Consider the following 23987-nt stretch of genomic DNA (forward strand, 5'->3'; position numbering starts at 1 on the left):
AGGCCAAGAGGAAGACCTGCAGGAAATGGACCGAATGCAGATTGGAACTTGGGCCTCTTGGCATATGGGTCGCCTGCTCTAAGAACAAAACCTGTGCACACAGCTATCTGAGAAACACTCAGAAACACAGAAATTTGTTGGATCTCTGTTTAAGATAAAGTACCTAAGACTTACCTCAAATGGCTCAGCTAAGGCTCTAGAGCTGACGTAGAGAGGGTTGGGGATGGAGACCAGTGTGGGTTTGGGCCTACCTCCTGTTGCACCATCCTCATCCTCATTCTGTGACAGAGAAAAGATGACTCAGTATTAATCCAAGATAAAACTAATAACAATTCACAGCTTAAGTATGTCTTGAAGGGAAAAAAACTTTATTAGCTCATCAAAACCTTGTAAGTGCTTTTTTAGCATATTTAACTTAAGTTTCCATTCATGCATTGTTTTTATGACCCAGTTAAATTTATTTTGACTCCCCATTCATTTAAACTGGAGCTTCAAAATAACTGCCCAGAGGTGTTACCAAATCAAGTGGGAAGACATAGCTCTAGAGGGACTTAGTTATAAGTAATTCTGGTGGGGAAATAATCTATGAATCGCATGCAGCTAATGAGGCAAAAATGTAAAAAAATAAAAATACTGTAACCAGGACAACAAGGAGCATTGTGTGTGTGTGTGTCTCACTCTGAAGTAGTGGAAGCGGAAGGCATCAGTCTTGTGTTTGAAGACATAGCAGCCGAGTGCAGCCAGTGCACACACCAACATCAACGTCACCAAGATGGCCGTCACTGTTGTGCTTGAGTGGGCGTGGCCTAGGGAAGTGTCATGGTAGCTCTGCAGAGGACGTGAGGAAAAGACAAGAATCAGTAAAATAAAACCATCTAATCCTCACCACACACACTTCTGTTTAGCTCTAATCACTATGACAACACTTTGCTCCACTGTTGCCATGGTGACGTGATTCTGCTGGGTCATCATGACCAGCTTCATTTTCCCAGAGGATGATAAAAAATTTAATTGATGGATTAAAGCACAAGGATTTCAGTTATTGTGAAGGTCGCACATTGACTCATTACACAAACACTATGTTGGTTCACACTGAAGTTGTTGAATAGGTCCCCATACATTAGAGCTTTTCAGTGTCTGTGTATTGCTGGTTTCAACTTAAATTAGTTATCTGGAAATATCTGTGTAGTCCTTTCTGGTGTTCTCCAGTAGAGCAACACCTGTTAGCAAAGTGACATCATATTAAAACCCAAGCTTTTAGGACCATCCATCAATCCATCCAACCATCTGTCTCTTCCGCTTATTCTCATTGGCAATTCCACATTGGTAACCTCTTCTCCTGAGCAACTCATGCTGGAGATAAGAGATGAGCAAACACTAAAACATAACCCACTGAGAAGTTAATTATCTGAAAATTGGCAACAACATTTTCAGTAACTTGTTAACAAACCGCCTAAACTCTTGTGGCCCATTTTGCTAGCTTTCTCACCTTAGCAAACGGCAATGTACAACAAAAGAAAATGTCACATCCACTGGCACAAGCATCGTTTTGGTGTTGTTTCAGCCGGCTGTGCACCTCTTTGTTTTTGTAACCTTGTTTGTTGCGAGTATATAATAATGATTTCTTTGAATCCCTGCTTGTAATTTTTTGATTAAATTCAGTTTTATTTATGTAGTGTCAAATCACGACAGCAGTTAACTCAATGTGCATTATGTTGTAAGGTAAAGACCCCACAATAATACAGAGAAAACCTCAACATTCAGAGAACCCCCGATGAACAAGCACTTGGCAATAATGAAAAGGAAAAACTTCCTTTTTAACCAAAGAAACCTCCAGCAGAACCAGGCTTACGGAGGGGGTGACGAGAGGAAGGAGGAAGACACAATAAAAGGCATACTGCAGAAGAGAGCCAGACATTAATAACAACTAATAATCAAATGGAGAGTGGTGTATAAACACACAAAGAGTAAATAGTGAAGAAGAAACACTGGGAAGCCAATCTAGGTCTATTGCAACATAACCCGGGAGAATCACCTCATTTACTCAGTATCTGGTTAGATACTATATTTCTAAGATTTTTAGGGCTGACTAAATTAACCTCAGTTTTATCTGAATTTAGAAGCAGGAAATTAGAGGCTATCGAGGACTTTATGTCTTGAAGACATTCCTGTGTGTCATCTGGCAGATAAAAGAAGGTATCATCTGCATACCAATGAAGTCTGTTGGACTGTATAATTAACCTTAGTATGTGAAGAAGACTCCCCATTTACTTAAATAAACTGGAGTCTATTAAATAGAAGTAACCACTGCTGCAAAGTACATTTAATACCTGAGGTAGGTTCAAATCTTTTTAGTAAAATGCAGAACAAGAACAGACATGAGTCCACTATCAGAGGCCATAAGAAGATCATTTGTAACCTTCAGTAAAGCTGTTTCTGTGCTGTGATGAGCTCTGAAGCCTGACTGAAACTCTTCAAATAAGCAATTCCTCTGCAGATAATCTGTTAGCTGTTTTGCAACTACTTTTTAAAGAATTTTTGAGATATAGGAAAGTTTCAGATTGTCTTGTAACTAGACAAGACTGTTGGGCCAAGTAATGGCTCTTTAAGTAATGATTTAATTACTGCCACCTTAAAGGCCTGTGGTTTCTAACATTTTAATAGAGATAGATTGATCATATTTAAGATCGAAGCATTACTTAATGGTAGGACTTCTTTGAGCAGTCTTCTAGGAATGGGGTCTAATAGACAGATTGATGATTTGAAAGAAGTAATTATTTGAACTTAATTCAGAAAGATCAATTGAAAAGAGAGTCTAAATAAATATCAGAAGCACTGAAAATAATAATGTGTTACATCTAAGTAACACAGAAGTAATAATAGAAGATGGCTAAGCATTTGTTGCCTGTTTTCTCTGAGCTACTTGAAGAGATAATGGTGATAAGAAAAGTCAAACCATACAGCAAGAAGCATCCCATCTTGGGAAACTTCCTGTCAAACAGTGGGGATATCCCTTAGCTTCCTCTGAATGCCACAAATGGAGCTGTTGGTAGAGAGGCACCTTTATCCAAAACCCCCTCTATCTTTGTTGACCCGACCCTCCGCTCCAATGCAGACCTAGTATCTCTGAGAAATGTTCCAAGGCAGTGGTTTTTCTCATTGAGTTTCCTCAACACATCTTCTATACTAAAGGCTTACTAACTTGAGCTAGAACATGATGTGACAGCTAAAACAGATACCATATTGTGGGAAGTAAACTGAGTACATCCTCCATCACCACAAAGTGGTGATACAGGCTACTGGGAAAGCCTCATGGTTTTTTTTTTTGGTTTTTTTTGCCTGTCCCGTTTGGCTCTTTTGCCATCAGAATTATTGTCTAAAGGCGAAGAAAGATGCCCAACGGATTTACTTTACCAAATGGACCATCCCAGCCTTGCCGTAATGGTCTATTTGATTCACATTTTATTGTTTATTTTATTTTTTATTTTCACTTGCTAGATACGGGACAGACTTGAATGAGGAAAAGAAAGGGGAGAAATAAAGAGGGAAAGAAAAACAGCGGAGAAGAGGGACGGGGATAAAGGGCAAAAAACAAAAACCAACAAAATAAGCAGACAAAAAATACATATATCAATCCTCTGGATCACCTGTTGAGAAAGAAAAAAGAAAACAAGCAGAAGAAGACGAGAGCAATAGAATAAACAACATCACAATTAGGGCTGCTCAATTAATCGAATTTTAATCACGATTACGATCTGGGCTTTCAACGATCATTAAAAATGACTGAGCCGATTATTAGCCCCTCCCTCATTTATCCGCGACACCTTAAAGGCTGGTCCGTGAAAATATTGTCGGGCATAAACCGGTCCGTGGCGCAAAAAAGGTTGGAGACCGCTGATTAAGAGGACCCGAGGGAAGCTCGGAAAGCTAAGCAGAAGTTATTTGGAGAGTGACTGCTGTTGGTTGAAAAGAGAGTTTAAAAAAAAAAAAAACTTCAGTGGTGTTGCACACTATTTTATATTATTTTTTAAAGTCATTGTTAACCCTTTAAAGCCGGTCAGAGCAGCACGCTCCGTTTTGCGTAACTATTTTTAAATCCCTGTAGAACCTGAACCGCGTAAGCTAGCGCAATAATTTGTTTTGCATATGAAACCGGAGGAGTTGTACTTACATCTGATGCCATCAGCTTGTCCTCGGTCACGGTTTCGTTCCACATATAGCTTTGCAAAAATTGCATAAAAAGCGCTTGCAGGAACAAAAACATAATATTCCAGAAACACGCTTTGCCGTTCCTATCAGCTGTTCGTAACACTTCCCACAGTGAAATGATGCACATGCTGTTTTCTTTGCAAATTTGCATCATAGGATTGTTTTTTTGTTTTTCCTGCAGTATATAAAAATTGCTGTATCTCCAAAATAAAACTATGAAGACACTCAAAATAAATTTCCTGTGGTGGGAAACTATTTTTTGCAACTTTATTGTATTTAAAGTTTTGAGGGATAAGCCTCTTAAATTTCTCCAAGTAGAAATATATGTAAACAAAACAAAAGCGATTTTCAATTTTTTTTGTAGTTTATTGCACTTTTTTGCAATTTATGTAATTACTATGGACTTAATGCATGCATATTATTAAAATATGGGCTATAACAGTTGTATTGATGTATAGCAACTTGAAATGCTCCCACAAATGGCACTACAGCATGTAAAAAAAATAATATAAGCTCTGGTGGACTTGGTTCTATGGTAGGTCTTAAAGGGTTAAATAAATATCGTCAAATAATCGTGATCTCAATTTCAGTGAAAATAATCGTGATTATCATTTTTGCCATAATCGAGCAGCCCTAATCACAATGATATATGGAAAAATAACAGTAAATACTAAATATTAAACATTATTGTGCAGCACGTAATATCGACAGCGCACAGTGTGCTTTGAGGTAGGAGCCAAAAAGGGTGTAGTTTGTGTGTGTGAGCACCCGTGTGTACACCTGTGAGCATGAATGCGCTTGTTTTTAAAAGGTTCCTTCATGTAATGATCTTCTAGAGGGTGTGGGAAGCCACAGCCCCGTCCACCAGGGCATGAAGCAGGTATGGAGGAGAACACAAGAGACCAAGGAAGACTAACAGAGGGGCAGCTGTGCCACTATCCCAGAAAGAGCTGACGAGAGTCCCAGATGAGGGGTCACTCAGCAGCCGCGGAGCAGAAGCCGGGGGGGTTGCAGTGACGTGCCCATGAGCTCCCCTGGCAGCCAGCTGTGCCAGAGTGAGCGAGCCCCAGGCCGAGAGGCCGAGGGCACCCCACCCCCGAAGTGGCCCGAGCGAGCCCCAGTCTCCAGGCCCCGATAAGCAGCCACCAAGGAGTGAGCCGGTGTGTACCTGGACGCCCATCTCCGGACACAAAGAACCACCAACGCACCGATGTCTGAGGGAGTCCGCCACTGGCAGGGGAAGTGGTGGGGGGAGATAGGCCTCCATACCTTAGAGGACCTGAGATGTCCCCAGAGAGGTGGCGTGTGATACCCGACCTGACATATGGACACAGAAATACAGGCACACACATATACAAACATCCATTCCCACCCTAATGCTCTCATATGCAATTACTCAACACTCAACCAACGTGGAGACAGACATAGAGAGACACTGTACACACAATCACACTCCCCAAGCGTACTCTAAGCCCCGGCCCCACAGAGCCCGGGACAGCCCACCTGACCCCACCACAGAGAAAAACTGCACCCACCCAGTCATCCACTCATCTTCCCGACTACAATAGACGCCCAGGCTGAGATCTTCCTCCACCTCTCCTGTATCTCCCCCTCCTGCAGAGTGAGTTCCTGAAGAGTGGAGAGCTCCCCCGCCCCCTAGGTGGCTCGATGCACCGGCAGCACCCTGCGCCAGGACTGGGCCCCCATACACCCACCCGCCCACAACCCCGGCAACACACCAACCAGGACCCAAGCCCCCAGAGTAATTGATCTGATGTGGTGGCAGAGGCTGTATCAAGACTAATTTAATCTAATAGATAATTTCTATATTGGTTAGAATTAAGATTTGTCAGGGTCCTGGGTCTGAGCGACCCAGGATCCCTGAGCAGTTATGGACTAATATTATAATATATATTTTGTATTGCTGTCCCTCGTTATCCCTGCTTGTATATGTGTGTGTGTGTGTGTGTGTGTGTGTTTCTGCGGGCGCCTTCAGGCCTGGTGGGTGTGGCCCTGCTGGCGGACTGGCCACACCCGAAGCCACACACCTGCTGCTGATCAGGCCTCGTCGGGGGAGCTACTTAAGAGAGTCTTGGAGCTCCCACCAACGCGGGATCATTTCGTGAGACTTCCCGTCAGTTCTCCAGCTGGTCTGTTTGTGAGTGTGAGCTTACCAAGTGAACTGAGGGTACTAACTACTGCCTCTATTTTCCCAGGAAGGATTGCTGGATGAGAGGGCAGCAGACAGAGTGCACTGGCACGAGGGAGCAGACACATGGGCACAAAGACACGGGGAGAAGACACGGAGTGGAAGTCGGGAGCACACGGGGATGTATTATTGTTGTGTATCAGTTCCATCACTGTAAATAAACGCACTGCTTGTACATAGAGCACCATGCCGAACCGTGACAAGATTATTTTTATTTTTCCCGTTCATGAGGACAGTTTTCTTGGCTATGCATAGGGCAGTGAAAACCATATGGGCTATATTCTTTTCTGTAGTGACATTATCTAAGCTGCCCAACAAACACACTAAAGGGGAAGTTGGAATGTTATATTTCAGACACTTTGATAAGTCTTCACATATCTCGCGCCAAAACTTCTGAACTGGTGGACAGAACCAAAGAGCGTGGATATAATTGTCCGGTGTATTGGTTTGACAGTGTGAGCAGTTGTTGGTAGACGTAAAGTCCATCTTGAAGATCCGATGACCTGTATAGTGCACTCTATGTAATATTATGTATTGAATTAATTGAAGACTGGGATTTCTAATTAGATGAAAGGTTTTTAAGCAAATCTGAGACCAGAAGTTTTGGTCTAAGTTAACTGATAAATCCGCTTCCCATTTTGCAATAGGAAGTGACATTGATTCATCTGTTTTATAAAGCATTCTGTATATTCTGGAAACTAATTTGGGGGTTTTAAGAGTAAGAAATTGAACCACACTTGGGACAGCCTCATGTTCTGGTTGGGTCCCATGGTTCTCCCGGAGCAGGGACTGATTTGGGGTCACCTACGTGAAGACTAAGGAAAAAGTGGCACCCAAAGTCTGCATACTGGAGGCATGGTTACAGAAAGAAAAAGGTTTTTAATATGTAATTTCAACAAAATTAAGAAAGCACAGATGGAATAACAAGGACAGATACTGAGAGACAGGACTATAAATACACATTTATAAACAGTGCAGAAAAATCAGGGAAGCAGTGAGGTGAGAAGACAAAGACAGGAAGTAAAACAAAAGATATACAATGTGAAGCGTATACTAAAACAAGGAAGGAAGGAAAAACATAGCTAAATAAAGACAAGAAAACTTTTGGGATGGGGAAAAGGTGAATAGGGGCGAAGAGGAAAGAGTGTAAATAAATGAAGAGTAACAAACAAACAAGCAAAAAAAACAAGAACACACAGTCCAGCCATTTATCCTTTATTAAGGACAAATTAAGATGACTCAGCAGGTATTAAAATAACTGTAGAGAGAGTAGCAAATCTGTCCAGATCTAACCATCATGTTGTGGTATCTGTCTGATGTATTTCCACTAAATGCCAGAGAGTCTATTAAGACTGTGAACATGAGAAGATTTATCAGAGTTCACGCTGTTACTCTGGACAGCCCATCGTTCACCATGCACTGATTTCTGCTATGGCAGCATTGCACATCACAACAAACATCAGAAACTGCTACAGGTCAAACTGGGATAACCAAACACTTTGATTCTAATAGACTTACCATATAAAGACTTAAATACCTGTTAGTCGAACAACATTAAGGATTCAGACAACCCCTAATTTATCTCTCTGTAGAGGACAGTGAGGGCTCTGCTTAAAAAATACCTAATGCTGTTAGCACATAATAGTCTGAAAGAACCCTATTATTTAAAATATCATCAGATCTAGTCCCTTTATTACCTTTTTCTTCAATCAATTTTTGCATAATCTGCAACATTAAAGAAATATTATGTCATGCAGAGGCTGAACTGGGAGAAAATAACCCAGCTCAACTGGGTTACACAACATTAAGCCTTGTTTATGGCTACTGCATTGGTTGCCACACATGACAAGTGCCATAATCATTTATACTGATAATTTAAGCACACTGGACTCATTGCAGCCTTCTAATGCAGAATAAGTGTCCAAAAGTAAAAACAAAACAGCGTCAATACTGTTGCAGCATCTCCATCACTCTCATCTAATAATCTCTAAGCTTCCGGAGCGATAGATCATTGAAGTGATGGTAAAGAACACCTGCAAACTGGCCGTGCTTTGTGCGCCAAGTTACAGAAACCAGCTTGGCAGGTGTCAGCAGTTGTAAAGTCTTTTTGGGCGCACCCCAAAGGGAGAAGCTGATAAAAGAACAGTAGGATCCTGTGTTCAGAGTTTGATTCCAAACGTCATAAAACATTAGCTTCTGCTGCACTGATCTCGACCTGGTGTTAGCAAAACTGGGTTTTATTTTACTTTATTTATTCTTGAGGGGTGGGAGTGTTTTTTAGTGTGAAGGGTGAAAACTAACGTTCATAGTATAATTAACAGGAAACCAGTGATGTGTCAAGGGATTTAGGTAACTAAACTACACCAGGGAAATGTAGAATTGAAGAATCTTCATTTTTGAATTTTGCACTTTTTAGATGGCCCCTGCACACTGTTTGTCCACCCCAGAAAACAGCTTGTTTTAATAAAAAATGTGGCTGGAGCTTCATTTTGACATTTCATTTTATCTGCTTAAAGCTTGAATCTGTTATTATTCTTCCAACTTTACAAAGTCTGTTACCAGTAAAAACAAAGGACTGCCAGATGAGTTAATCCTAGCCCGCTTCACTTCTTGCTTGCAAACGTTATTGCTAGTTGCACTACTTTATAATCTGCTTCAGCAGCTAAAGATACCAGCTTATTCATAATGTACAAAGTAGAGTTCTATCTTAATTAATGCTTTCCACCGGGTCGTTCCATCTCAAATAATCTAATTTGCAGAACATTTTCTACTTGTCCAACTCCAGTTTAAAAATTTTATGGTCCAAAATTTTAACATATATGAATTCTGTGACATTTCAGCTTCATATATTAAATACTTTTCAAGACATATTTTTTTGAAAAATATATCGACTAACTTGCAGATTGTTTATTCTGAGTTTTTTCACAATTTTAATAATGTGAATCTCCTTGTGATCAGGATTTGTAGCTCTGGCAGAAAAAAGTCTCTAGAATAAAAGTCAATTTATGATATTTGACACTGATCTGCTGCACTTGAGTGTGGTTAGTTGTTTTTGCCTGACTCAAAGCTGTGATTCAGACTTCAGTAAATGCCTGATGGTTTCTAGTGTTTCTGAGAATTCAGCGAACTTCTGTAGATGTACGATAACCTGACCATGCTCAGAGGAGGAGACCATAAAAAACAGCCTGTTTTCGGTTAATCCCTGAGGCTCCACAGTGTCTCTACTCTTACACTTGGGAATATGCTTAAAATAAAAATGTGTTCTATTCAGCAGATATTTAGGAATCTGCAGCTGCAGCAGTGTTTATGCCAGCAGGCAGTGATGGTTTTAAACCTTTAAAAACACATTTGAATAATTTACTGCCTCAAATTAATTAAATTGTGCCTTTTTTTTATTTTTTTTATTTTTTATTATTTAATAAGGAACATAAGATAAAACAACCCATGAGAACACAAATAAACCGAAATAAACAAGTAATCAAAAATAAACAAACGGGTGTACCCACTAGTCATATATACATATATACACACATATATACACATATATATACAGGGAGTGCAGAATTATTAGGCAAATGAGTATTTTGTCCACATCATCCTCTTCATGCATGTTGTCTTACTCCAAGCTGTATAGGCTCGAAAGCCTACTACCAATTAAGCATATTAGGTGATGTGCATCTCTGTAATGAGAAGGGGTGTGGTCTAATGACATCAACACCCTATATCAGGTGTGCATAATTATTAGGCAACTTCCTTTCCTTTGGCAAAATGGGTCAAAAGAAGGACTTGACAGCAGTCTCAAAATTGCAAAGCTTCTGAAGCGTGATCATCGAACAATCAAGCGTTTCAGTCAAAATAGTGAACAGGGTCGCAAGAAGCGTGTGGAAAAACCAAGGCGCAAAATAACTGCCCATGAACTGAGAAAAGTCAAGCGTGCAGCTGCCAAGATGCCACTTGCCACCAGTTTGGCCATATTTCAGAGCTGCAACATCACTGGAGTGCCCAAAAGCACAAGGCGTGCAATACTCAGAGACATGGCCAAGGTAAGAAAGGCTGAAAGACGACCACCACTGAACAAGACACACAAGCTGAAACGTCAAGACTGGGCCAAGAAATATCTCAAGACTGATTTTTCTAAGGTTTTATGGACTGATGAAATGAGAGTGAGTCTTGATGGGCCAGATGGATGGGCCCGTGGCTGGATTGGTAAAGGGCAGAGAGCTCCAGTCCGACTCAGACGCCAGCAAGGTGGAGGTGGAGTACTGGTTTGGGCTGGTATCATCAAAGATGAGCTTGTGGGGCCTTTTCGGGTTGAGGATGGAGTCAAGCTCAACTCCCAGTCCTACTGCCAGTTTCTGGAAGACACCTTCTTCAAGCAGTGGTACAGGAAGAAGTCCGCATCCTTCAAGAAAAACATGATTTTCATGCAGGACAATGCTCCATCATGTTGATGGTGAACAGATCAAAACACTGACAGAATCCATGGATGGCAGGCTTTTGAGTGTCCTTGCAAAGAAAGGTGGCTATATTGGTCGCTGATTTGTTTTTGTTTTGTTTTTGAATGTCAGAAATGTATATTTGTGAATGTGGAGATGTTATATTGGTTTCACTGGTAAAGATAAATAATTGAAATGGGTATATATTTGTTTTTTGTTAAGTTGTCTAATAATTATGCACAGTAATAGTCACCTGCACACACAGATATCCCCCTAAAATAGCTAAAACTAAAAACAAACTAAAAACTACTTCCAAAAACATTCAGCTTTGATATTAATGAGTTTTTTGGGTTCATTGAGAACATGGTTGTTGTTCAATAATAAAATTATTCCTCAAAAATACAACTTGCCTAATAATTCTGCACTCCCTGTACATGCATATACATATACATACACACAAATTGTGCCTTTAAAAAAAAATTTTTTTTTAATGTATGACTTGACTCAGCCCTTCTTTTGCACAGTTAGCTCTCATCATGTAGAATTAAAAAAATAGAACCTTTCTCTACCTGAACTCCTGAAAATGGCAGGCATAAAACTCAAGCTCACCTGTATTTCTTAGTGTGGAATATCTGAATCACATTTAAAATTTGTGCATAATTCCAGATAATGAGTTGACAAAAGCTGCAGCTGCTCATTAGTTGGGAGAAACAGGTTGGACCACAACTTGTTAGCTAAGTGATGACGTACTGAACCTGCTTCTTGTTACTTAAGCCGGTATCTTTTTTCAGCTGCCATTCTTAGACTGTACAGGTTTATATTAGCACTATTCACAGGTACTATGTCTTCTATTTTACCCTTGGAGATCATCACTGAACAAAGGTGGTAGCCTATGACACCAGCAATCAGTCACCTACACTGCACCTACATTCAAAAAACATTTTTTTCTTTTTGTGCACTCGTGTTACAATCAGCTGATTTGATTGCATGCAGGACACAAATGGTAGAGCGCCTTTTCGGGAGTGAAGATATGGACACTACTTGTATTAATTTTTTCCACAAAAAGACATGGCGTGATGGTGAAATGCAAACTGTGTCCAGGACAAAAATAAGGCAGCTTTACCTTTTTGCAAACATCTGCACAGACAGCATGCTAATGCAAAATTAACCAAAAGCAGAGTGATATTAAAGCCGAGAGTATGTGGATCCGAGCACAGCCAGCCTTCAACAGGTAACTGATGAACAGTCAGGTTGCAGTCTCTGCTTTCTAACTGTTCATGTTTCTACAGTAGAATCACTGTGGTGATCGCTTTGAAGTCTCTTTGGGCTCATTTTCAACTTTGCTTTGTGGTGTTGATTATGAGACAATACATTTCAGATCATTTTAGAAATTAGACAAAGAAATAATGTAACGAATTACTCTCTCCAGGGAGTAATTAACAAACTGTATTATTTTAAGAAAAGTAATGAGTACTGAGTAATACATTACTTTTTGTTGAGTAATGATAATGACCCTAACACTGGATGTTCACAACTCACATGAGTCGATGTCTCATAACAGATTCACACAGTGACTCACGTCACCATTAACAGCTCACATGATTATAGTGAGGCAAAACAAAAGGGCTTAAAACTTGAGACTCTCCATTAGTTGTTTTAAAAGTGAAGAAACATCTCATATGAGAGGTTAACCAAAAAGAAGTCCAACTGCCTTCATTTCAAGTGTTTAAGGTAGCAAAAGTTTCAAATAATGAGATCTGTGTGAGCCAAAAGCTCAGGCTTCAATGGATCTATACTGATCTTTTGTTTACTCTGGGATATGCATTATGTCAAAGGAAGGGGATAACAGAAGCCCCACCCACCTGCTGTCCAAACCAGCCATTCAGAAGAAAGTTGACTTAAAGTAAAAACAGGTTCTTTCAGCAGCACCAGGGCGCCATATCAACACCCAGAATATGATACATGAGGACTAAGACAATAATCGCAATATAAAAAAATAAAAATAAATAAATATCCATATTGTGGTTTTAATACACATAATAATAATAATAATAATAATAATAATAATAATAATAATAATACCATAAAATAAGGGGAGATGTTGCAGAGAGCTGGTATGACAGAGGAGCATGTTAGGGATAAGGTCAAAGGGAGGCATGTGATCTGCTGTGTTGACCCTTAAAGGGAGCAGAGAGCAAGAAGAAGAGACAAGCTGAAACACCTTGTTTTAGACAGACTGTGAACTGAAGGGCTCCGCTAAGACTCACCATAAGATGAATAAAAATTTTAACTCTAAATCATCCCAAGATACTCTATTAAAGCCCAAGAGCAGGAATATGGATTTTGAAAAGAACATATTCACTCCCCTTTCTCAGCCGTGTGTCTTGTTTTTCCTGTAGTTCCTTCCTTGTATTTCTACGTTCTTGCTTTCTGCCATATTTCCTGTGTCTGCCTTTGTTTTCGTGTGCATTCTGTCTCCCTATTGTCTCCTTGTTTTGCCTCCAGCAATTCAGAACAATGTTACCATAAAGGGAGAAGAGCTAAACCAACTTGCTTCAGACAGAGGACAAACTGATCGGCTGCACCAAGGCCCAGTGTAAGATAAATGAGGATTATTTTGAACTGAAATCACAGTTACTCTTGTAAAGCCCAAGAATCAAACTATGGAACTGGAAATTTGCCTAACAGGTTGACATTAATCTGTTCCATTTTTTTTCACTGTCAAAGTTGAGCACATGCGAAAGATCTGAGATGAGAGAGTGTGAAACCACCTTGGCCCACAGTCAGTATGTGGAGAAGTGGATTTAAACTGAGCACTGTGGATTTTGGGTGATTAAATAGCTGTTATTTTGCCAGAGGTTCCATCAAATGATTCTATTGTGACCTAGTCGTCATGATTTGAGTCCCACATCATGAATATTGATCAGAGCTCTGATGTTAACTGACAGAAAATGCAGCAGATTGAATCTTCATTTCCTGGAACCTGTTCCAAGAAACTAAACACAGCCATCTGCTCTCTGCCACTACCCCCCCAGCAACAACACACGGCAGCCTATCAGGAGGCGCTGCACAACAGAGGGGGAGGTTGTGGTGGTGCCTCCTGGTGGCTATGGTTAGAACTGCAGCTCTTCCCGATACAGCAAGCGCCTCATCTCACTTTTAACAAGCAATAGAGAGAAAAACTGTTTCTTCTGTGCAGCAAAATGTTTCTTTACACTCTGAGAGCAGGAGGATTTAGCACTTCTGCTGTTAAACTGGGCCTATTGAGCTTCCCTGTAATTTCATATATATATACTGTTATCATGACCAATGCTCACATTAAACAGTAGGATATCCTTAATTCAATTAAATTTTATTTATATAGCGCCAAATCACAACAAAAGTCGCCTCAAGGCGCTTTATATTGTACAGTAGATCGTACAATAATAGATACAGAGAAAAACCCAATAATCATATGACCCCCTATGAGCAAGCACTTTGGCGACAGTGGGAAGGAAAAACTCCCTTTTAACAGGAAGAAGCCTCCAGTAGGACATATCCTGGTCAAAAATGACTCCAAGGTTCCTCACAGCGTTACTGGAGGCCAAGGTAATGCCATCCAGAGTAAGAATCTGCTTAGATACCATATTTCTAAGATTTTCAGGGCCGAGTACAATAACCTCAGTTTGATCTGAATTAAGAAGCAGAAAGTTAGCGGCCATCCAGGTCTTTATGTCTTTAAGACATTCCTGCAGTTTAACTAATTGGTGTGTGTTACCTGGCTTCATGGACAGATAGAGCTGGGTGTCATCTGCATAGCAGTGAAAATGTGTGCTATGTCTTCTAATGATACTGCCCAAGGGAAGCATGTATAATATAAATAGAATTCGTCCTAGCACTGAACCCTTAATATGGCCACCTCAGGCTGCAATAGTAAAAGGGAGGGTTTACAACATGGTAGTGAAAAGACAGGAGGCCAAGCTGGAGGTGGAGGAGCTGAAGATGGTAAGATTTTCATTGCAAGAACTAGGATGAATAAGATTACATATGAGTGTCGAGACAATTTTGACATGTGCAGGACAGTGACAGTGGATAAACTAAATAAAGGATGTTGAAGGAGTCCATGTACAGTGAGAGGCACAATGATTTGGCTGGTAGAGTGTACAGAAACATCTGTACCACACAAGTCCTCAACTTCCGCACCACCACTAAAGATGGTTGACAATAACATGGATAAGGTCCTGTAGGAATTCAAGTTCCAGGCAGACAAGCAGCTGACCAGACATAGTGATGGTTAATGAGGAGCAGAAGACTGAAGTGGACAGCAACTTAAGGGAAGGAGCACAAGAAAATAAAGAAGAGGCTGAAGGAACAACTGGAGCAGATGTGGAAGGTAAAGTGGTACCAAGTGGTAATAGGAGCATTAGTAGTTTGGAAGAGTGGCGTCAGCCCAGCATCAGAGGTCTCTTTCCATGAAGAGCGCAGTCCCAGGAAAAGTCAATATACCTGAACCCTCAAACTCTCAGACCTCTGGGAAAGGACCCGAACTTCATTCCACACATACCACACACACACACGAGAGGGACGAAGTGTAATTTAACCTCGTCCAAAATCTCCATCCATCCATTCGCTTCCGCCTATCCTTTTCAGGGTCACGGGGGGCGCTGGAGCCTATCCCAGCTGTCATAGGGCGAAAGGCGGGGTAACCCCTGGACAGGTCGCCAGTCTGTCGCAGGGCTAACACATAGGGACAGACAACCATTCACACTCACATTCACTCCTAGTGGCAATTTGGATTATCCAGTTAACCTATCCCCACAAGCTGCATGTCTTTGGACGGTGGGAGGAAGCCGGAGTACCCGGAGAGAACCCACGCAAACACGGGGAGAACATGCAAACTCCACACAGAAAGACCCCGGCCTGATGGTGGAATTGAACTGAGGACCTTCTTGCTGTGCGGCAACAGTGCTAACCACTGTGCCACCGTGCTGCCTAGATGAATGATATTTTCAGTTCTAAGACCTAAACAATCTTAGCATGTTTAAGCTAAGATTTTAACGATGCTACCACCAACTCACACTTATTCCATCAACTGCACAGCACCCCAACTTAAAACAGTTGTGCTTAATTTTCTGAAAGGAAAACTGTCTCAGGTATTTAACGCCTAGCACAGAGGACAGCAACCCTTGGCATGCTGCTCACGAGCTCCTGAGCTGTGGCTCCTCAAAGCTTTGAGAGAATCCCCTGCACCAGGGCAGGTTTCTGACCCTGCCCTGGTGCATTTCATGGTGATCTTGAAAGTCACTGAGGCTACGTCTACACCAGCCCTGATAAATTTGAAATAGGTGTATACGTCTGAAAACACTCTGCGTCCACACTATCGTTTTCACATTGTTGTTCATCCACATTGAAAAAGCCGCAAACGCTTATGTTCCAGTACTGCGCATGCATGAGACGCAAGACGATTCAAACTGCCTCATTTCTGTCTGCTGTTTATTTACTTTCCAGCTCTTTGAAACGTTGCGGCAAAATGTCGAGGAAACCACCGAGTTTTTTAAATGGACTAACAATGAGGTGGAGTTATTGCTGCGAGTAACACAAAAGTACAAAGTTGCAAAAGCGAGTGAGAATTAAAGAATTTGAAGAAAAGCTATGTGGAGCATGTACAGACTGATATTAATCTTTAATAGGGCTGTCAAAATTCAGAGCAAACAAAACAACTGCTGTATAATGTGTGGTGGATCATAAATTTGATTAGTTTTGAAGTTGTACATCTCTGTTCCTTACATTTCATGTGATGCCCTTATTAATGTTTTATTTGTTGCTTTGACTGTTTTCGAATAGAATATGCAGTGGGAATATAGAGGGAGATAAGCAGTGAAAGTTTTGCCTGGGTTGATTGTGCGTCGATCCATTGTTAATGCCTCAGGGCTCCAGTAGGTGGGTTCGCGCGCTTCCTCCTTCACTCAATACAGACGAGTGAGAGCTGCGTGTCTGTGCCGTTCTTTCACCTCTCCTCACTATTTCCCCTGTTTAAGGTAACTGTCATGCACAAATCTGTATAAATGTGTGTTACTGTTGATTATTACATTGTTATCATTGTTCATTGTAGTGAAAGATGTGAATTGCGGACTATTTTGCTGAGAAGTTCCAGTTAATCTCTGTTGCTGCGTATGCTAGTTTTCGCTATTACTCCGCCATATTGTGTGAAGATTTTTCTGTTACGATCTGTATAAGTTAACTACTGAAAGACATGCAGTACTTAAAGTATTATTTCATTGCTGTGGAAAGTTAGTGACTGTGTCAGCTAACATGTGCGAGTTAAAAATATGTTTTTGTCTAATGCTACAGTTCATGTTATCTAAAGTATTCTCATCAGCTAATGCAGCGAACAATAGTGACTTAGTTTGGATACAGTTGTCCTGAGACTGAGTGCATCCATAAGAATATTGTTTTGGTTGTATTGCTTCTGAAACTCAATACAGACGAGTGAGAGTGAGAGCTGCGTGCTGCGTGTCTGTGCCGTTCTTTCACCTCTCCTCACTATTTCCCCTGTTTAAGGGCACAACAAATGCCCTCCGCTATCTTAGTTTAATTGGTCACTTGACTGCATCACATGACTAAAATGTGTCATTGTTTTCAAAAGGTCTCAGTTTTCGCTGTCCACACTGAGACCGTCTCAGTGTGGACGGAAGGCCAAAATGGAGAGAAAAAGATGCATTTTCAAACGAAAACGTATTAGTGTGGACATGGCCTAACTTGAAAGTCATTCACACACTCTGTAATTAAGTCATAAAAGATCACATCAGCCAACGTGTGAATCCTTTGAAGTCTTTTCAAAAGCCGAAGGAAAAATCCAAAGTGGCATAGACTTTTGTCCTGACAACCAAAAGGGAATTTTTTAATTGCCTCCTTAAAAAGGCTTTGTGATTAAAGTTTTTAATTTGGCACCTGATTTTCATCTAGTAGTTAATTCAGTTTTAATGTTGTGAAGGAAATACGTTTATATGTATATTTTTGTTTAGTTTAATTAAACAAAAGCTGATGACTTATTAATCCTTGCTTACTCCTTACTTTCCATCATACACAGCTCTCGCTGTATACAGTTCCCTGTGTGGGTTTAGTTTGAGAAGACAAGTTAGCAACCTTAAATATGAGCTTTCCATTTTCACCATACGATAGTTAACGAAGCAGATTTTTTGGCATTGTGTGGAAAGCTGAAGTCACGTGAACATGTGACACATGCCTGTTCACAAGTGTGCAGGCGTGCTGAGCAGCTGATGCTGCAGGCGTCAGCTGTTCTGCATTAAATCATCCTTACTCACCGGTGGGGGAGGTGCTGTCAGCGGGGCCTCAATGATGTGGATGATCCCGTTTATGGCAGGAATGTCCCACTCCAGCAGCAACCGCTCATTCACTAGTTTAGAGCTCTGAGGGATCGAAAATCAACCACAATAAACATGGCAGTACATTTTAAGTTCATTTGCTTAGCTATAAGAATGTCAATGCTTTTGAGATGATGCATACAAAAAATGGCATGGTATAATAATTGAGACAGTGTGTGTGTGTGTGTGTGTGTGTGTGTGTGGGGGGGGGTATTTATATATCATATGGAATACTTTATTAATCCTTGAGGAAATTATGTAAAGCAAACTGCTTAAACAAACTAACACGCCAACTACGAGGCCTGCATTGTAGAATGTCTCCAGTCTTCAATGAGCAGGGCAGTGACAGCTAAAGTGATGGTGGAGAAGACGGCCTTTATATAAGTGTCTGATATGCTAATAATCTCTACTCCAGACTGTGATGAACCACCAATATGCTAGCAGGCTACCTTCTAGTTAAGCTTCCACCCAGAGGGAAATTAACAAGCTGGTTAGGTACTGGAGGAGATAAACTCACTACGCAACGAGTTCAAGTAATTCACCACATTTTGCAATTAAGAAGTAATTTGTAATGTTAGTTTGTGAAAAAGGTAAGTTGTTTAAGTACCTTTGTCACCAAAAATAAAACACACCATGTTCCCTCAGTGTGTTGACTTTATCTCATTGCATAGTGAACTTTGTAGCATCTCCTCCATCACATAAGCAGCAGTAGCAAGCTTGTTCATTCCAGTGAGAGTAAGAATGAACAAGCACAGTGCCAAAAGCAGCTGTGGTTACGGAGCTATAAAATCAGCATTATTCTCTACCACAACACGTCTGGCACACCACCAGAGTTTGTGGAGCTGTGCTTACTTGGCCGCACTTCAAAATGCAAAGCAAAGCTTTCAAAGACTTATCACTCCCAACACAAAATGACACGAACACTTCCGCTTCCACAGCCAGCCTCCATCTCGCTGGCTGACCTGAGTGAACATAAACCTCTGGATACGATCCACAAATGCAGTTTGGTTTCAAGCTGTCAGAAGGAGACAAAAACACTCCAGCTGTGTTTGTGACTTTCTTGTTTGTGATAAAACAAAAGGAACAGGGATATGTAACAGTAAGTTGTTTGAAAAAGTACATAACTGATCATACATATATCTAAATGCTGCTTAGACTGTAACGTATTAAACTTAATACTACAATGATGTAAATGTACAATATACAATATGTACAAAATGTACAATATAGCCAATCTGCAAAATAAATACAAAGGTATTTCATTTTTGTAACTTACAGGTACTCTCATCAGCTCTTTCTCTCAGTAATTATATCTGATTACTTTTCAACAGTAGTGATGCTATTTTTTCATATTTTGTATTGGATTTTCACCATGTTGATATTAAACCAGTGTTAATTTAGTTTATCAATAATTTTTGTCAGCAAAATTATATTTTGTCAACTAAAACTGGAGGAAGTGTGTGTGTGTGTGTGTGTGTGTGTGTGTGTGTGTGTGTGTGTGTGTGTGTGTGTCCTCTGACCTCATTGTTGCCCTGAGTAACAGTGAGGTTGAACCCGAGCCTCGATGTGATGACCGTCTGATGATTCAGCTCCTTAAATGGCCATCTGCTCCGATTGGCTGAGATGTGATACTCCAGGTCTCTTCCAGACAAAGACTATACACAAACAAAACAGAAACTGAGTTCACTGACAGCTGTGTCACAACGCACTGCCATTTAATACATTTTATAAGAAACAATTAAAAGTTGATTCTCTCAATCATTTATACTAATATGAATATGGCAACAAATGCTTTTAATTTCCTTATGGTTTTAACTTTAAACATGGTGAATAAAACAAATGCTTTCAAATACTACTCTCAAAGTTTCACAAATTAAATTGGTTAAAGAGAAAATGGCATTTTCTAAATTTCATTCAGGAATGTAGGCTAAATATATCTAAACCTAATCTACCTTAAAAAAGAATAATATGAATCACTAGTGTGTTTTACTAGTTTGTAGTCACTGTGTGATGGAGGTCTACGGGGCTCAAGCTGTGGGACGCTTATATTTTTATTAATTTTCGTACTAGTTTCCCTGTCTGGATTTTTATTTGTTGTGGAAAGCTTTTTTATTTATGTTACTTTACTAGATTAATACTTACTTATTACAGTTATATATATTAACTGTAAAGGTTTAGCATAAAAAAAAAATTCTAAGTTGCTTATATTTGACAGCCCTAATTAATCTAAGAAATGATAAGCATTTACTGAAGCGTTGTGTTATTTATTTCACCTGATTTGGAGCAAAGCCGGTGTTATGAGGGACAAACAGCGTGACTTCAGCCTTCCTGTGAGAAAGAAACTTGACAAGTTGACTGCCCTCTGAGGACGTGCCGCTGTACTCCAACAACATCTGCAAAGAGAAAGGACAGTGACTTTTTTCAATTTATAATTTGATTTGATTTGATATACCTTTATTAGTCCCACAAGGGGAAATTTCATAAGGCTGCCGACCTATTGCACGCAATGGCGGCGCCATCTTACCCTCCGACCATACATACATTACACAAAGCATCACATGGGGAAGACAGGTCAGAGAGGTATAACAATGGAAAATGCACCACATGAGGAAAGATAAGGAGGAAAAAATAACTCCCCCCAGACTGAGCTCCAACAGGGAGATCAGTTTGAGAACAGAAAAAAAAAACACCTCTGCACATAGCACATGAAAAAACTCTTAATACACCAAAGAAACACATGACAAGCAACAGGGGTGGGTAAAGGGTGAGAGACAGCCGAATTAGACAGTACATCCGGGCCTGCGTGCGCTGGTCTCCTTGATCCACCGTCAGCTTCGGAAGGGAATAAGCATCGAAGGCATTTGGAAAGGGACGGGGGAAGAGTGTGTGCATATCAGTGTATATGTATGTGTGTGCGTGTCCAGAGTTCAGCTGAGACAGTGTCCTTCGCCCTGCTAGGCTAAGTAAACAGTCTTCCAGCCAACCCAGGTGGCCTGCATGGAATGGGAAGGAACAATCTAAACACAGTCGTTATCAGGGTGTTGTTGTTCAGCTCCAGCCTTGAGACCGCAGCTGGCGCCAAAGGGGTATCCGCATAAGTGATGGTGGTTTTTACTTTAGTGCGAACAGCTCATATGAATTTCAAAGCAGTTCTACAGTCCAACTCTGGTCTCTCAATCTCCCGTTGGAGAGCCGCGAGCTTCGCCATACTTGCGTTCTGTGATGTTGTCATTTCTTGTGCTCAAGGAGCCGATTCTGAGAACTCACGACAGTGTGCCTCCCCGAGATGTCATCCAATTTCCGCTCAGAGATGTTATTCCGAGCGAGCCCTTCCGAGATGTATCCAGTCTGCAGTCAGAGATCTTATTCTGAGTATTCACAGCAGCCGTAGCCTTTCCAAGATCTTATCCATGCTGCACTCAATGAGCCCATTTTGAGAAACTCACGCCTCTCCCATCGTTTCAATCCCAGCGGGCAGCCTTGTGGGGGTTTGAACAGCCGGTTCCGCTTTCTTAATTCTTCGATAAGTCAGGGCCAAGCCAGCTCCGATCAGCCAGAACCCTGTTACCATGGTTCCGAATAGGTAGATATCTTCAGCACTCAGGCTCACCCAAGCCCAGACTTCTTGTTGAGAAAGGGGTGTCAATTGCATTTAGGGACCAGTTGATCCAATCCATAATTCCTCTTTTAGGTTTTAGAGAACAGACTGTGAGAGAGTGTTCCAGGGAAAAGTAATACAAAAAACACGAGACTAGACAAGGACATAAGAGGCTAAGCAGGGAAGCTAAGGGAGAGGAGGAGGAGGAGAGGAGAAAAGTGCGACCGCCTTCGTCAAGAGCAAGAGCAGAAAATGGATAATAATAATAATGGATTGCATTTATATAGCGCTTTTCTAGGCACCCAAAGCGCTCTACAATTCCACTATTCATTCTCTCTCACATTCACACACTAGTGGAGGCAAGCTACAGTTGTAGCCACAGCTGCCCTGGGGCAGACTTGTCATCGTCCGGGTGTGTGCCAGGGTGTCTCCCTCCGAGTCGGTATCTCCACCCCTGGGAGGGGCCTCAGTATTCTGCTGATTGCTCACACCTGTGGGTAATTAAGCCGGGGACTCATAAGGCCAGCGCACTCAACCTCTCTTCGCCAGATTCTCAGCTAACCCTAGTTAGTGCAGGCCACCACTGTGATTTCGCACACGCTTTGTAAACTACCTTGACTCATTGTGTGTTTCTCTGACAGCCACGCACCAAGTTGCCAGACACAAATCTCCGCCAAAGAGCTCCAATCCGGACGCTGGACCACCTGACAGTCCCACGGGCTGTTCACCCGACTCACCTGCCTGCCTCCCTGCCTCAACACCAGGAATTTCAGACCACTCACCCGGACCACCCACCCCTCCACGCCACTACAGACCACCCGCGGCAAGTACGCAGTGCTAAGGAAAATTCAGAACGAACAGCTTGCCCATATTCCTCCTGAACCATACCTGAACGTCTGTACTCTATTTACAGTGACTCTGAACCTAACCCCGGACCCAGTTTGACTCTGCCTCCAGCCCAATCCCCGGAACTGCTGTTTCCACTGACCAACACCAGATTGCTTACTTAGCCCAGGCTGCTTAAAACCCCTTTGGTTTAGTTGTGGCATTTTGCACTTGTTAAACGCACATTCCAGTTTCCTGTTTATGAACACTTACTGAGAAAATAAAGGTTGTCTCTAAAACTACTTACGTGCTGTTCGGCGTCCAGCATTTGAGTCCTTTCTCTGTTGAGGCGGCCTCGGCCATGACAAGACTGACAGAAGCGAGGCTGCCATATCGCGCCATCGGCCCCTCTGGCCATCACCAGTAGGCGGTAGGGTAAAGTGTCTTGCCCAAGGACACAATGACCAGGACAGAGAGAGCTGTCCTGGTCGTTATCCTTCTTTTGGTGGATCATCTGCCTCCATCTCACCCTATCTCTAGTATCCTCACCACCAACCACATCCTCCTCCACATCTTGTCCACGAGAATGGACAAGACTGTTTCTAATCTTGTCCATTCTCGTCACTCTGAATGAAAATCTTAGCACCTTAGCATCTTCAGCTCTGCCTCCAGACAGGGGGTCCTGGACCTCTTGTCGTTTTGTCAGTGCTGTGATGTATGTTTGTCTCCAGACCATACATCACAGCAGATCGCACTACCATCTTGCAGGCCTTCCCATTCTGTCACAAATCACTCCTGACACTCGTCTACACAATGCCTCTCTTATACACTGTTTTAGATGGTCAACCTTGTGTTTAAACTGATCTACATTCAACTCCTTGCAGCTTCACTGCTACCCCTGTCTCCCACTAATTCACACACATGTATTCTGTCTTCCTTCTACTGACTGATTCCTCTCCCTCCACCGCTCCAGGGTTTCTACCTGCTCCCTACTCTGACTACAGATCACAGTGTCGTCTGCAAACATTATAGTCCCAGGAGACTCCTGCCTGACTTCATCTGTCATATTGTCCATTACGGCTCTCAGAGCTGATCCCCCATGTAATCCCACCACCACCTTGACCCCATTTCACCCTACTGCACACCTCACCACCGTCTCTCTTTCCTCATATATATTTGTTTTTAAACATATAAAACAAAAATTGGTAAAATGTAACCAGTCATATTCTATGAACTCTTAAAAAGTATAAGCAGATGACTGCATAAATTATACGTCATAAAAGTGACATGCTCAGAGTTAACTAGTTTACAAATAGTGTAGTGAACTCTGAAAAATAGTAGGTTTT

The 23987-nt window shown here is 41.5% G+C and overlaps 1 protein-coding gene across 1 annotated transcript in view; it reads right to left on the reverse strand.

Moving 5' to 3' along the window:
* stab1 (stabilin 1) overlaps positions 1-23987 on the reverse strand; it is a 175513-nt gene that overhangs the window by 19160 nt on the left and 132366 nt on the right. The window contains exons 65-69 of the mRNA XM_085274736.1: positions 20492-20611; positions 19739-19873; positions 18159-18263; positions 679-828; positions 175-279 (exon numbers count right to left, since the gene is read on the reverse strand). Of these exons, the coding sequence (XP_085130862.1) occupies positions 175-279; positions 679-828; positions 18159-18263; positions 19739-19873; positions 20492-20611 (615 nt within the window). The remainder of the gene's footprint in view (positions 1-174; positions 280-678; positions 829-18158; positions 18264-19738; positions 19874-20491; positions 20612-23987) is intronic.

This window comes from Mchenga conophoros, linkage group LG5 (assembly GCF_057382185.1).
Source record: "Mchenga conophoros isolate Kocher_MC1m ecotype Shallow Benthic linkage group LG5, M_conophoros_male_GT1.1, whole genome shotgun sequence".
Classification (NCBI taxonomy): Eukaryota; Metazoa; Chordata; class Actinopteri; order Cichliformes; family Cichlidae; genus Mchenga; species Mchenga conophoros.